The 17,056-nt window shown below is 38.0% G+C and overlaps 1 protein-coding gene and 1 pseudogene across 3 annotated transcripts in view; both read left to right on the top strand.

Moving 5' to 3' along the window:
• Positions 1 to 4,096, top strand: part of LOC115430988 (calpain-9) — a 39,024-nt gene extending 34,928 nt beyond the window's left edge. For all 3 annotated transcript variants that reach the window (XM_030151210.1, XM_030151208.1, XM_030151209.1), the window contains 3 exons: positions 622 to 738; positions 3,251 to 3,309; positions 3,660 to 4,096. In XM_030151210.1, the coding sequence (XP_030007070.1) occupies positions 622 to 738; positions 3,251 to 3,309; positions 3,660 to 3,686 (203 nt within the window). In that variant the 3' untranslated portion in view covers positions 3,687 to 4,096. The remainder of the gene's footprint in view (positions 1 to 621; positions 739 to 3,250; positions 3,310 to 3,659) is intronic.
• A 5,529-nt stretch (positions 4,097 to 9,625) lies between these two features.
• Positions 9,626 to 17,056, top strand: part of LOC115431161 (alpha-actinin-4-like) — a 122,304-nt pseudogene continuing 114,873 nt past the window's right edge.

Here is a 17,056-nt window from a genome sequence, read left to right as displayed (position 1 = left end):
TTTGGAAGGATTTTGCTTCTAGATCAGTGGAATCAACAGCTGAAATACAGTCACAGAAAAAATGATTAGACCATCAAAAGTCATCAAAAACAACAGCTATGCAATCAAGTCCTAACTCCTGTGTGTGTCATGTGACTAAAACAGACAGAAAAGAAAACATGGAATGTCTAAAAGCACTGTTTTTGTCAGTACAATGCCATAGATATAGATGTAAGAACTGAAGTGATTGTGGTTATTATCAAGAAAACATGTTAAATAGATAGATATCAGCTCTGAAATTAAACTACTATGAGCTATTTTTGTTGTTATCATTATATTTGTCCAAACAAATGTACCTTTAGTTGGACCAGACATTAAAATGAACAAGAAATTGAAGAAAACAAGGGTGGTCTAATACTTTTTTCCGCGATTTTTCCAAAAAAATTTCCCTCCTCTTTAAACTGATGCTTCTGTACTTCAACATCATCTTTATAATCCAGGATTTACCTCATGAAGTTACATAACTGAAATAACAGTAATAAAATACTATAATTCTGTTGCAGACACTGAAAGCTGGGACAGATTGAATGTAGAATAAACTCGACATATGTTAGATTTTCTGTTTACTGCGTTTGTCTGCAGGCATCACAGTGGACGACCTGGTGATGCAGCTGGTCGGACTGAGGTACACCGAGCCCGACATGACCATCAGCTACCCAGGGTTCCTGTATCTACTCATGAAGCTGGAGAGCATGATCCGTAAGGACTCAAATATGATTATACTGAAGCTGCAGATCATTTAAAGAACATGGAGCTCAGACGCATCAGTGTAGGTTCATAGATCTGAAACAACACCAAAGATCTGCAGATTCAAGGTTTTTAAATGAACTGTTTGGTGTCGAGTCTGAAGATGAAACCAAGATGGAGATAAGAAGAGATGGAGTAGGACCTGAGCTCTTGATTGAGAAGATGATTAAGAGGTGTTTTCTAATGAACCTGAAGTTACTTTAGGTTTTCTGTTCATTTACACTGAACAAAGTCTAAATACAAAACTTAGTTATGGTCAGATTTTTAATTAATGAAATTAAAGATGTAAAACTTTTTCTATGAACACAATAGACCTTCTGATAAATGGATGGATGGATGGATGGATGGATGGATGGATGGATGGATGGATGGATAGATAGATAGATAGATAGATAGATAGATAGATAGATAGATAGATAGATAGATAGATAGATAGATAGATAGATAGATAGATAGATAGATAGATAGATAGATAGATAGATTATGGATGGATGGATGGATGGATGGATGGATGGATGGATGGATGGATGGACAAATTACGGATGGATGGATGATGAATTGATTGATTAATGGATGGATGGACAGATGGATGGATGAATGGATGGATGGATGGATGGATGGATGGACGGACGGATGGATGGATGGACGGACGGATGGATGGACAAATTACAGATGGATGGATGATGAATTGATTGATTAATGGATAGATAGATAGATAGATAGATAGATAGATAGATAGATAGATAGATAGATAGATAGATAGATAGATAGATAGATAGATAGATAGATAGATAGATAGATAGATAGATAGATAGATAGATAGATTACGGATGGATGGATGGATGGATGGATGGATGGATGGATGGATGGATGGACAAATTACGGATGGATGGATGATGAATTGATTGATTAATGGATGGATGGACAGATGGATGGATGAATGGATGGATGGACGGATGGATGGATGGATGGACGGACGGATGGATGGATGGACAAATTACAGATGGATGGATGATGAATTGATTGATTAATGGATGGATGGATGGATGGATGGACAAATTACAGATGGATGGATGGATGGATAGATGGATGGATGGACAGATAGATGGATGGATGAATGGACGGATGGATGGATGGATGGATGGACAAATTACAGATGGATGGATGGATGGATGGATGGATGGATGGATGGATGGATGGATGGATAGATAGATAGATAGATAGATAGATAGATAGATAGATAGATAGATAGATAGATAGATAGATAGATAGATAGATAGATAGATAGATAGATAGATAGATAGATAGATAGATTATGGATGGATGGATGGATGGATGGATGGATGGATGGATGGATGGATGGATGGATGGATGGATGGATGGATGGACAAATTACGGATGGATGGATGATGAATTGATTGATTAATGGATGGATGGACAGATGGATGGATGAATGGATGGATGGATGGATGGATGGATGGACGGACGGATGGATGGATGGACGGACGGATGGATGGACAAATTACAGATGGATGGATGATGAATTGATTGATTAATGGATAGATAGATAGATAGATAGATAGATAGATAGATAGATAGATAGATAGATAGATAGATAGATAGATAGATAGATAGATAGATAGATAGATAGATAGATAGATAGATAGATAGATTACGGATGGATGGATGGATGGATGGATGGACAAATTACGGATGGATGGATGATGAATTGATTGATTAATGGATGGATGGACAGATGGATGGATGAATGGATGGATGGACGGATGGATGGATGGATGGACGGACAGATGGATGGATGGACAAATTACAGATGGATGGATGATGAATTGATTGATTAATGGATGGATGGATGGATGGATGGACAAATTACAGATGGATGGATGGATGGATAGATGGATGGATGGACAGATAGATGGATGGATGAATGGACGGATGGATGGATGGATGGATGGACAAATTACAGATGGATGGATGGATGGATGGATGGATGGATGGATGGATGGATGGATGGATGGATGGACAAATTACAGATGGATGGATGGATGGATGGACAAATTACAGATGGATGGATGTTGAATTGATTGATGGATGGATGGACAGATGGATGGATGAATGGATGGATGGATGATGAATTGATTGATTAATAGATGGATGGATGGATGGATGGATGGATGGATGGATGGACAAATTACAGATGGATGGATGATGAATTGATTGATGGATGGATGGATGGATGGATGGATGGATGGATGGATGGATGGATGGATGATGAATTGATTGATTAATAGATGGATGGATGGATGGATGAAACCTGATGATGAAGCCTGTTGGACTGTTATTTAAGTCAGTGGAAGGACTGAAATTTGACCGAAGACAGAACCATGTCTTTAAAATCATTACAACTGCACATATTCTGGATTATTGACTTTTTTTTTTGTTGCAGATAAATTTCAAGCGTACGACATGGGAGGAATGGGATCTGTAACCGTCAGCTACACACAGGTACGGACACACAACGACAACAACAGACAGTAGAGCTACTAATACCATATATCAACCAATAACGTAATAACAGTCAATAATGTTTATCTAATAATGGAATAAGTTATTATTTAATTGGCTCAGTATTAAAAAAATCCTTTGAAAATGTCATAATTTTCAGTATAAGGGTCAAAAATGTTATTACATTATTCAGAAGTTACTACATTATTGGCTTTATCACATTTAAAACGGACAGAATTATCACCTTATTGGCAGATATTACTTTATTGGGTGTTAGATTCCATAAATAATGCATATAAATGTTTTTTTTTTTTTTTTGGTGTCAAACTGATCCGACTGTTTGGTTCCAGTGGCTCCACATGACGATGTACAACTGAGTGGACTCTTTTTTTACGTGACTTTAATGATGTTAACGAGTAGAACTGTTGATTCATCCCCCGTCACCGCCGAGTCAAGCGGTAACTACAGAAACGTCGCCATGGAAACACCTGGGGTCAAAGGTTAAACATGGAGTTGATGATTGACCGTGAGAACGTCACAGCGTGATTTAAAAAATGAAACTTGGTGTCTACTGTGAACTCCAGTTTATTATTTGACAAATCATTTCAACATAATTCTTTTTTTTTTTTTTTTGTCAGTATGAGGCTTTAAAGTAGTTCATAAATAGTCTGAATATGGATCCGTTTATCCAGGATGTGTTGTACATGTCTTTTATCTTCTGTCTGTTGTATTTCCTCTGCATTAGCACTGATTCATCATAATATTTTCTGAATAAAGAACATGATAAAGAATATAGAAGCTGTTCAGCACCAGACGTTGTGTTTTATTTATTATTATTAGAACCTTTTACTTGTGGTGATTTATTATTTTTATCGTCTTATGTTTGTGTCTCTGATCTCTATAAACTGGAAAATTTAATAACGGGAAATGATGTGGGAAATATTTCTGTATATCATCTATTCTATTCTATTCTATTCTATTCTATTCTATTCTATTCTATTCTATTTTCTATTCAGTTTTATTTTATTCTATTCGGTTTTATTCTGTTGTATTCTATTCAGTTCTGTTCTATTCTGTTTGATTCTATTGTACTCTTTTCTGTTCTGTTCTGTTCTACTCAGTTCTGCTCTGTTACATTCTATTCCATTCTGTTCTATTCCAGTTCTGTTCTGTTCAATTCTGTTCTATTCTACTCAGTTCTATTCTTTTCTGTTCTATTCTAGTTCTATTCTGTTTTATTCACTTCTATTTTCTATTCTGTTCGATTCTATTCTGTTTCTATTCTTTTTTGTTGTATTCTGTTCTATTCTATTCTACTCTGTTCCATTCAGTTCTGTACCATTCAATTCTGTTCAGCTCTATTCTATTCTATTCTATTCTATTCTATTCTATTCTATTCTATTCTATTCTATTCTATTCTATTCTATTCTATTCTATTCTATTCCATTTGGTTTCATGAGTTAAAGGTTGTGTTTACGTTCCTTTTTCCCACATTCCCTCTTCATGGTCCAGGGTTGGACGTGTGGACGCTCTGCTGTGACCTCTGACCTCTGACCTCCACCACAGGGGACGTTTGGACACATGACCTTCTGTTCCGTGCTTCCATGTGGTATGTGTAAATGTACTGCTGGACTTATGCGGTACAACATGGACGAATACACAACAGCATAAAAACTTAACACATGAACCTGTGGATCCACACGGGTTAACATACTAGTAATAAATGAGGAAAATAAACAACAAACTGAATAAAAAATTTAAACATTATTTCACCAGTTAAACCCATGGAGTTTAATAAGTGACAGTCTTTGGAGACACTTATAGATATGTTTGTCTGAAAAAGTCCCTTTTTCTTCACTTTTCTCTGTTTTTAATTAAAACCCCTCAGCTTTTATGAACATTTACATGATCAGTGAATTAAAAATAGAAAATACCTGATTCACACTGAAAAAAAAACACACAAAACACACAGGATAATGTTCGAATAAATGCTGATAAATCACTCAAGAACATTGGTTTCCAACCTTTTTTGGCTCATGACCCCATTTTAACAGCACAAATTTCTGCCAACCCCAGACATTCAAAACAGAGAGTTTTTTTTTTTTTTTTATTGCTAAAATTAATTTGTTTTTGATCATGTAATAGTTTGCTATACTATGTTACAAATAAACATTAATTTTAGAGGACATTTAGTCTATATAATGTATATTATTATGGACGGAGGCAGTAAATCCAGGTGATTACTGCACAAAGGGAGGATTTAATTTTCCATGGTCAGGATATGTACAGTCAGTCCAGCTGGGATTTACAAGGCTGACAATTAATACTGAACAAACAAGAACTCAAACTATGAATTATGACAGAGCTGCAGCATCTGAAACTGACCACAATGAACATTTGAAAGAAAAACAGAACCATAGTGCTGAGGTTTCACAACCACAGTTTGTCTGTTATGGATTGCCATTGTCTTTGTCAACTCAACATATATTTTTTATTAACAAGGTTTTTTTTTTAGTTTTTTTTTTATTATTAATTACTAGAAATTTCAGGTGGCCTCATTTGAATTCCAGGTGACCTCACATGGGGCCAAAAACACAGCTCAAGAAAGATTAAAAACAGAGAAACATTCATGTGGGAAGTGACACAGAAGCAGCCGCGGGTCTGTATGGGTTAACCCTGTCCCTGGTCCTGGTCCTGGTCCTGGTCCTGGTCCTGGTCCTGGTCCTGTTAATGAGTCCAGATCCAGACTGTTGTAAATACAGCGTACATTCATCCTCACATGAGGCCTTCAAACACACGGCGGTGCGGTGGTGCTGGGGCCTGGACGCCGCTCCGGGCCTGGGTGACGCTAATGGACCAGGACAGTGTGAGCGTGACCTACTTCTGGAGGTGGGTCCTCCAAACCAGGGGGACCTCCACCCACCCACCGGCCCCCGTCAAACCACCGCCACCGGCCATCCTGTGTTTTATGGAGGCAGCGGTCCGGGTCAGCGCCTCCGAAACTGTACCCATCAGCCCTGATGGTTCTTTACACCCATGAGCAGGTTTATGAGCAGAGCAGCAGGACACACCAGAGAAGAAATAAACAAAGAAACGACGGATGTGGATTCAGTTATTTTATCCAAACATCATCAGATAATATGTATGAGATTTACAAAAGCATCAACTGTGATCTTGACCTTTGACCTTTTGACCTAGATCTGGACCAATGTGTGCAGGACTTCAGGTTTGTTAAAGATGTAATACCACTGATGGACACTAGATGGAGCAGTAAGAAGCCCTGGTTCCCATAGACTTACACTGAACTGTGTTCAAAGTCAGTCTGTTCTGACAAACACCTCCACTGCAGTGGGTTTGTGGCAGGTTTGTTCAGTTTATTTTGTTTTATTCTATTAAGTGTGTGATTCTTTACAGTGTTATTGAGATTGTTTTGTTTTATTTTATTTAATGTGTGATTATTTAGTGACATTAAGTTTTTATTTTGTTTTGTTTTTTTTATGGTGTATGATTCTTTAGTGGGACTGAGTTTGTTTTTCTGTTTATTGTGTCATTCTGTACCATTTTGTTGAGTTTATTTTTGTATATTGTGTTATTTTTCTTCACAGTATTTTTGAGTTTATTATTTTATATTTTATTTTTTAGAAGTATGCTGTGTCATTCATTACAGTGTTATTTTTTGTATATATTCTGTCATTCTTTACAGTGTTCAGTATATTTTATTTTTTCTGTATTATACTGTATGTCATTCTTTACAGTGTTATTTTTGTATATATTTTGTCATTCTTTACAGTGTTGAGTATATTTTATTTTTTTCTGTATTATATGTCATTCTTTACAGTGTTATTTTTGTATATACTTTGTCATTCTGTACAGTGTTGAATATATTTTATTTTTTCTTTATTATATGTCATTCTTTACAGTGTTGAGTATATTTTATTTTTTCTGTATTATATGTCATTCTTTACAGTGTTGAGTATATTTTATTTTTTTCTGTATTATATGTCATTCTTTACAGTGTTGAGTATATTTTTTATTATATGTCATTCTTTACAGTGTTGAGTATATGTTTTTTTCTGTATTATATGTCATTCTTTACAGTGTTATTTTTGTATATACTTTGTCATTCTTTACAGTGTTGAGTATATATATTTTTATCATTATATTCATTCTTTACAGTGTTGAAAATATTTTATTTTTTCTGTATTATATGTCATTCTTTACAGTGTTATTTTTTGTATATACTTTGTCATTCTTTACAGTGCTGAGTTTTTTTTTCTGTTTTAAATGTCATGCGTTACAGTGTTATTTTTTTCCTATATATTTTTGTCATTCCTTATAGTGTTGTTGAGTGTATTTTATTTTTTCTATATATATTTTTGTCATTATTTACATTGTTGAGTGTATTTAATTTTTTTCCTGTATATTGTGTCATTCTTTACAGTGTTATTTTTTCTATCCATTGTGTCATTCTTCATAATTTTGTTAGGTTTATTTTTGTATATTGTGTGATTTTATTTCCCAAAGTATTTTTGAGTTTATTATATTTTATTTTTGTATATATGTTGTGTCATTCTTTACAGTGTTATTTTTCCTATATATTTTATCATTCTTTACTGTATTGTTGAGATTATTTTATTTTTCTATTCTATATATTGTGCTCCTCTTTACAGTGTAATTTTTTTCTATTTTGTGTGATCTTTTACAGTGTTATTTTATATTTCTTGTCTTTATTCTGTGATTATTGATAATGTTCACCCTCCTCTTCCTCTTCTTCTTCTTTCTTCTTCTTCATGTTCATGTTCTCTCATTCAGGCTTTAATTTGTCAGATGTGTCATTGTTTCACATGTTGATGCATATTCATGCTCTGAACGGACCAATGGGAACAGCGGATCACTGCGGCGTCAACGCACACACAAACAACACGTCACGCCGGAAACGACCCTGGACGCCTTCAAAATAAAACTCCAGGACCTACAGGTGTATTTTAAAACTGACAGGTTTGTTTTAATGAGCCTGGGTGTTTTTGTTTTGTTTTGTTCTTATGTTTATTAAATGAACTAAATGCTTATGTGACTAGAGAGAAGAAATGGGAGGAAATAAATGAAATAGGACAAAAAGAACACATTTTAATGAATCTATTCTAAAAAGTATATTTCATTAAAACATGCTTTGAGATTAAATCGTCTAATTGTTGCTGAAATAATGAGAAAATCTGAACATATTTTGGGAAAATGCACATTTATGATTTAAATTTTTTTTTACAAAAATCAACCTTTTCATTTGATCATGTTAAACTGATCCATATTACTCATGGGATATTATAATTGTGTGTATTTTACACCCATTCTAATCTTCCATAGTGAGTAAAGGTGGGTGTATTTAGCTGAACATACTTTTAAAAATCACTTTAATATGAAAAATTACAGTGAATACCAGCTGGATATATTTGACACTTTTAAGATAAAAAATATCAATTGTCACAAACAGTTGTCTTTTTTTCTTTTTCTTTTTTTAATATAAAGGTGTAAAAAAGTAAGGAGAAATAAACTGTCACACTAAGAACAATAATTTTGCTTCTGAAAATAGTAGAAAATGTCATAAATCATTTTTGTGGTGAGAATTTGTGCAACTTCAGTGAAATTCATCCATTGTTAATGTGAACAAGTGCAGTGGAAACAGATTTAGTGAATGATTCCGTTCTGTTCTGACATCCAGATTACTACTGTTTTATTTTTCATTATTATGACTGCTGTATTTTAATATTATTTCTATGTATATGCATACATGCGTCTAAGGATATATGCATGTTATTCATATCGTTTGGTGCAAGTTTACCTGGTGTGAATGTATGTGTGTGTTGTTTTTGTATTTTATTATTACCTCCGCCAAGGAGGTTATGTTTTTGTCGGTGTTGGTTTGTCTGTCTGTCTGTTTGTGTGCAAGATAACTCAAGAAGTTACGGATGGCTTTGGATGAAAATTTCAGGAAATGTTGATACTGACACAAGGAATTAAAAAATTAAATTATAAAACTTGAATACCAATAAAAATATTGTGAAAAAAACAATAAATAAACAAATAAAAATAAATAAAGGGTTAAACTACATATAAATATTCACTAATAGATTAAAACGTTTATTCTCTCTTTTTTTTTTTTTTTTTTTTTTGTTTAATAGTTGGATGACCCCCGTCCTGCTGTGACCCCAGACCCCCCCCCCCCCCTCCTCCATCAGTCCTGTTTTATTGTGAAGGGGCGCATGCGCACCGGACGCGCCCTTTCCGCACCGGCTCTAACTTGTCGCTGTGTCCTGTAGGAGCGGCCGGTTCCTCCCAGCAGCCACACCGCGCACAGGGGCAAAGCTTTTCTTCTTCTCTCAGCAGCAGCGGGGCTTTTCTGCCTGCACACACCGGATATTCCACCCAGTCACACACACGCACCCACGGCTCCACAAGCGGACAGAGACGCCGGACTGTTCCTCGGACGCGGACCCTCCCCATCCCGCTCTCGGACTCGGGCCCTCGGCGCTTTTTCTGCCGTTTCTTTCTTTCTTTCTTTTTTTTTTTTTTTTTTAATTTTTTTTTTATTTTTGTCCGGTTCCCCTCATAGTTCGGGGCTGTGTGGCGCACTCAGGTTTCTGCTCCCTCTCCTTCTGCTGACATGGTAGATTATCACGCTGCCAATAACCAGATCCCGTCCGGGCCGCCGACCTACATGGAGCAGGAGAACGACTGGGACCGGGACCTGCTGCTGGACCCGGCCTGGGAGAAGCAGCAGCGGAAGGTAAGAGGACCGAGGCGGCGGCGGGGGGAGGGAAAATGGCAGTGGAGGGCTGGGATGGGGAGTGGAGGTCACACACACACACACACACACACACACACACACACACACACACACACACACACACACACACACACACTGGTTCTGCTGGGGGGTAAAGCCCTGGTCTGGGGGCTCGGATGGGGTCGGGTTCTGGTGTTTTTACGCGTCCTGCTCGTGCGTCCTCCGTGCGTAAAAGCACTCATTTGTGCAGAAGCTGAACAGGAGCTGCTGCTGCTTTCACTCTTCCAAAGGTGGTTTTCCGTTTTTCCCGTCGTGCTTTTCCTCTGCCGGAGCGGAAACACGGCGCCACATTGTTGCAAAAAAAAAAAAAGAAAACCCACCCAGGTCGTGATTGTGCAGACATGGACTCTCCCAGAGCAGGGCCGGTGGTGTTTGGTGGAGGCTCAGGGCGGTGGACTGGACTGGACTGGAGGACCCTGTCCTACTGGTCTGCTCCTTTTTGACTGGAGTTTGTGCTCCTGCTGCTGCATCTGGATCCAACCCAGACCGATACAGGCTCTCCGAGGCCGATAACAGCCTCATTTTCAACACGTCATAAGTGTTTTTTTTTTTTTTTTTGCAGTGTTTAATTCTTGGCAGGTTGGACAAACTTGCAGCCTGTGAGTGAAATTCCGTACACGTTTGGTAACTTTTGCAAACCTGCAGAGTATGTGAAGCATCGCAGCTATGTCAGAAACCACATTGGATCCAAGCCATTACTCACAAAGCCCCCCCCCCCCCCAAAAAAAAACAAAAAAAACATGGATGTTTGTAGATCCTTCCAGTTGGGTTGTAAATCACGAGTTGGCGTGAGTCACACTGTGCTTATCTGACAGATTAGGTGGCGAAAGGAGTTAGGACTGCAAGGACAGAAGCCAGAGCAGGACCACAGACCACCAAGACCTCTAAACTAGATCTGCAACCCATTAATGGACTCAAAGGGATCCAAAAAAAATCATTCAACCACAATTTTCCTGAATCAAAGCTTTGGTTCCTTCATTTCTCTGCTGTTAAATAGGGATGCACCGATACCACTTTTTTCCAGACCGAGTACGAGTACTTACATTTGCGTACTTGCCGATACTGAGTACTGATACAAGTACTTAATAATCCCATTCCAGTTCTTTGTTCCTTTTGTAAATGTGCTTTATTGTCGTTGTCATTAGTCTGACTGGAACAAAGTGCTGCTACTGACATTTAATGTGTTGGAATGAGTGTTTCTCAGTTAATCCACCAGGGGGCGCCGCTCTGAATTAACCATATTGGACAAATACCACGAAGAAGAGTAAAGTTTTTTGAGGAGAAGAAAAAAGTCAGTAATAACAAACATGGAGACGACAGAGGTAACACTAATGTGATACTAATATTGCAGCGTTTTCACTGGTAAGGTTTAAAAGTTTAACTTCAGCAGGAAGAGAAAAAAGAAATGAGTGATAAGTTTCATTTTCACTTCTGCCGGCAGTGGTCCGTACCCCTCTCTCTGTCTGGGTACACATCCGCCAACACCTGGAAAAAGGATGGAAAGTACACAGAGTACGGACAGAACCCTGCGTCTGCATCTGTCTGTGTCTGTAACGTTACTGTCAGTCAGCGTTACTTTTATCACCGTCATTTATTTGGTTCAGTCTCCACACTCTTCACACTCACACACATTATTCCTCCTCCTCGTACCTGCTGCACTGAACTGTGAATGTCACACAGCCGTAAGTGGTATCGGTGCATTTGTATCGGATTACTTTTACGAGTATGAATACAAGTACACACACAGAGTATCAGAATCGGTGCATCCCTACTGTTAAACATTGGTTCCACTGTTGTGTTTCACACGGACGCTTATTGTGACGCACAAAGAAGTTTCAGTTCAAGAAAACTGCAATAGAATATTTCCCTTCAATCAATTTGAGTCGATTAAATTGAATCAGGAATTTTTGCATTGGCTTCAAGCACCTAATTGATTAATCGGTTGCAGCTCTACTCTAAACTAAACACTCGTGCCTCGGACACACCTGCTCTGTGTGAAGATGGTTTAACAGGAGCTGGTGGTCCTGACATGGCCCTGGGAACCGGCCCAGGAGAAGATTTGTACGACTCAGTGATCTGAAATCTGTGCTTTTTCCTGTTTGGGTTTGGAGGTTCAGGATCTGAGGGTTCATGGGGTTTAGGGGTCAAATATGAGGACCAGGTTTTTACTGTATGGAGTCCATGTTAAAGGTGCAGTGTGTGAGATTTTTATAGTGTTCTTTCCAATAATCAATGTAATTATTGGTTCTAATTGAATAAAATAGTGCTTAAGCAGACAAGAAAAACAATTTGTTTGATTACCTTTAACCTAAAAAAAACCCATTTAACCGTACATAGCGTGGGTACTGTTTGCTGGGCGCCGCCATTTTTTTCCCTACATGAGTCTACAGAGGAAGAAAATCGAATGATCTCTCTTTTCATGTTCAGTTTATGAATGTTTTTATTTTTCTGCTCTTACCTCGTCGCTCAATGGAAGTGATGACAGACAAATTAAGGTGCTTGCCATTTTGTCAGGTTGTGAATTATTGGAAAATCGCAAAAGATACAGCCAAGGCTTTTTGTCCCAAAGTGCTAGCTGTTAGGTAAGTGCAGCACCAGAGCAGAGAAATCGCACTGTCTTTACATTGATTCAGGTATTTGCTGCCACCTAGGGTATGGGAGCTGCACACTGTACCTTTAAAGATGAGAACCGAGAACCAGTTCTTTGGAATCATTAGTCTGTTTACTTAACAATTCCACGATGTCATCACGTCAAATGCATCATCGAGTCATTTCTGTATTTAGTTTCATTGTTGCTCTAACCAGGGTTCCCACGGGGTCTTAAAAACTCTTAAAATATTTGAATTTCCAAATCTGTATTTAATACCTTAAAGTTTTTAAAAGGTTTTAAATTTGATGTGGTTGGTATGAAGTTCTGTTTTCATAAACTTGTTCACTGTATCGTGTTTAAGTATGTCTATTAAATATCAAAACTGCAAAGAAAGTAACATTAGTTGACAGTTCCACCTGACAATTTATATTGAAATTAGGAACCAATTATGGCTAAATTTGCAGCCCCCCCAATGAGACATGACTCAGAACGCTGGGAATTAAGCTGTTGGAGTAAATAAATACATTTTCCTAAATTCTAGGACTCACAAATTTTTTGCCAATGTGGCTGTGAAATAGGCATTAGATTCTGTTCTAAGTAGTCTTAAAAAGTCTTAAATTTAAACTGTAGGGACTTTAAAGTCTGGTTGTTTCGTCACTGAAGTCGACATTAGGGACGTTTCCAACACTTGCAGAGCTTCCATTAGGACAAAGGGTTCAATACCTCCAACATGTAGAAACATTTAACCACAGCATCTGATGAAACTGCACCAATAGAGCATTTCTGATTGGCTGCTTGGCAAAGGGGGCGGTGACTCTGGAGGCGGAGCTTACCTCAAGGCGTTTTCTGTCGCAGCTGCTATCATTAAACTCCTCCAGGTTCTATTGATACTGTTAATGCTGGCATCATTTCACTGAGTCGACCTGTTTTACTGTAGTTTATGGATAATCTTCATGTTGTATAATTACATTTAGATGAAACTCCTTCAGGAGGTTTGTTCCAATCAGATGCAAAATGTAAGTGCGTTAAAGAGTTACTGCAAACGCAGCCATTTGTTCTATAGTTGATCGCCCATTTGTCCAATGAAAATCAATAGGGAACTGACATATAGTCTGTATAGTTTTTATTACTATTATTATTATTTTATCTTCTTTTTTGCACTATCTTTATACATTTTTTTTCTTACTTTTTCTTGCACTTTATTCTGTTGGTGCCTTGACGGTTGAATTTCCCCGTTGTGGGATCAATTCAGTCTAATCTGAGTATCGACAATGGAACCAGAATCGCTAAATTCTTATCAGTTTCCGCCCCTTCCAACAGTAGCTTAAAAAAGTTGAGGAATTCAAGCGTTGCCTTCTATGTTTTGATGTTTTTAGTCCATTTAACCAAAAGCTTTTTTCCTTTTCGAGCCACCGTAGGGGAAGGGTGTTTGGTTTTCAGCTGCTACTTGCACCTTCACCACTAGATGGAGGTGAATTTTTAAACCATTTCAAATTACAGTAGAAAATTTTCAATGCAAATGACCAAATCAAAGTTAACTTTCTTAGCAAAATGGTTCCAGTGTTTCTGAGGTTTGCTCTAGATTCGTTCTGTAAATACACCGAATCAAAGCTGCTGACATTTACTCAACGCTCTACTTTGTTATTTGCTTAAAACAAACCGACTCTTAACTCTTCACCTTGTGCTTCACACTTTCAGTCAAAACCGTGGCTATGTGTTTGCGCTAACTGCTTCTGTTTTTTCACTTCTTGGTCTTAAAACATGTCAATGACGCCATTTACGAACCTCAGAATGAACCCAGAGTGACGGCGGTGAAGAGTCGCCTGTTGTCTGCGTCTGTAAATTCAGTATTTCTGTGAATGCCGATCTTTGTGGCTAATATTTGAACATGCGACCGTCCTTCCACAGCCCCGTCCGGACCTTGGCAGCTCTTACAATAAAGGGTAGATTGAAGATCCGCTGCTAAACGGCGTGAAATGATCGAGAGGGTGTGTTTGGCTTCGTCTTATTCGCCGCCCGGGCCACATGTCTGGGATTCTTTCCAGTGGCGTGACGGCGTGCCAAGCATTGAATTGTGTGTTTTTTATTGCGCGACTCAGCGTTTTCAGCATCGTAACATTCCTCCGGTCCGTCGGCCTCACACCTGGCAGGTCCGTTTGTGTTTGCGTCGCCTCGTGGCCGGTTTGTCAGGGTGTGTGTGGACACTCCAAGTGTGTTTGTACAGAGATCACACAGGTCAAAGTTTCTCGAAAAGGGAAAATCTGCCTCGTCAATCATTAACGGGCCGGTTGTGCAAGGCGGGTTTTAGTGTTTGGTCAGTCGTGGACGGGACATGGCAGCCAGGGACACACCCCCCCTTCACCCCAACCCCCCATCCCCATCCGTTCTGGAACCAAGGGCACATTCCTGTTGTGTATTCACGCTCACGGTGCCAGTTATTGCGTAAAAGTGCCTCCAGCAGGAATATCAGGAGTGAAGTGGATGTAATGAGTGTGGGAAGGAATCAGATCTGAGGAAGGTGAAGGGTTCAGCGGGGGTTGATTTGGGGTTTTTTTTTTTTTTTTTTTTTTTGAGGATCTGAGTGTTTTACAGGGTTCGTACAGGTGCTTGAAAACTTTAAAAATGCTTGAATTTTAGTGTTGTGTTTTCAAGGTCTGGAAAGTGCTTGAAGTTTAGTTTTAAATGCTTGAAAGTGCTGCTAATTATAAATGTGATTTATTTATTTATTTTTAATATTAACCCTTTATAGTTCACTTTGAAATACTCTGAAACTCCAAATTTCTACCGTAGTGTGTCATCGGAGGACATAACAAGACTTTATGTTACTTTTGTGAAATTTTTCAGTTTTTTATTGTTATGTAAAAAAAAAAAAATCAAGGTTAATGAAGTTACCATATGTGGCAAAACCCCCCAAATATATTTAAAAACAAACACATGTAAGATGAAAGGAACATGTATTTTAGAACATTAGACCAGCGGATCCAGACCCCTGTCCACATCCACATGATCCCTTTGAACATCATTCCTTACATTAGTACCATTACTTCATGGTACCGAACAAAGCAGGTCCACTCACTGTTCATGCACAGACCTCACAGACCCTGGAGACCACATTGGACCTTACAGACCCTGGACACCACATTGGACCTTACAGACCCTGGAGACCACATTGGACCTTACAGACCCTGGACACCACATTGGACCTTACAGACCCTGGACACCACATTGGACCTTACAGACCCTGGAGACCACATTGGACCTTACAGACCCTGGAGACCACATTGGACCTGAGATTGCTGTCTTCACTGGAACTGTCAGTGTCTTGTAATGTATACTAGGGATGTAACGATGTGAAAATTTCATATCACGGTTATTGTGACCAAAATTATCACAGTATTGTTGAAATGTGCTTGAAATGTTCAAAAAATACTTACACACAACCTGAAATAATTTAACCAAGTTTTATTAAAAAAAAAAAAAAAAAAAATTAATAAAAAAAAAAAAAAAAAATCATAAGCACAATGTACTTTCTGTTGGCAGAAACATTCAAATAGTTACGTGTAAACATCAGACATACAAACGTGCATTAAAGATGGCACCTTATGGCCATTGTTTGACCATTTTCCATATCAAGTTTGGGTTGACAGTGCGGTAATCAAACATGGTTATCATGATAATTAGAACTTAAATGGTAATATGAACCGTCAGGAATTTTACTGCAGTTTATCGTTATACCGGTAATCATTACATCCCTAATGTACACAGAAATGAACAAAAATAGTCACTTGGCAGATAAAGGGTTAACTCTGCCAGGTTAGATCTTAAGCCAAAGCTACTTACAGAGAGGTGGTACATTTTGAAAAATAAAACTTTATTTCAAAAAAGCAAATTCCCAAGTGTTCTCAGGTCATCCCCAGGTACATTTTTATTTTAAACTTTGTCTTGTTGCGAGTGTCTGAAGAACACCAAGTGGCTTCCCTTTTTTTATTGGATAAAACTCTGTATTCTCCCTTAATTTCTAAACTTTTTGCTATTATGAAACATCATTTTAGATGTTTATTGCATAATATAATGTACAATATTGTGATAAAAAGTGAAAATAATAATTCTGAGTATACATATTTCTGTGGATATGTATTTTACCTTAGTGAGGAGGTGAAAATGACCCTTAAAAGTGCTTGAATTTGACCTGAAAAATGTGCACGAACCCTGGTTTTAAAGACGAGGCATCTGTGCAACATGTGACAAAAGTCTCAGTTTACAGGATGAATCAGGATGGTGGAAGGACATAGTTTGCATTTCAAGTAATGGAGCCA

Source organism: Sphaeramia orbicularis, chromosome 13 (assembly GCF_902148855.1).
Source record: "Sphaeramia orbicularis chromosome 13, fSphaOr1.1, whole genome shotgun sequence".
NCBI lineage: Eukaryota > Metazoa > Chordata > Actinopteri > Kurtiformes > Apogonidae > Sphaeramia > Sphaeramia orbicularis.
The sequence above is the reverse complement of the archived record's forward strand: the minus strand, read 5'-3'. Positions and strand labels throughout refer to the sequence as shown.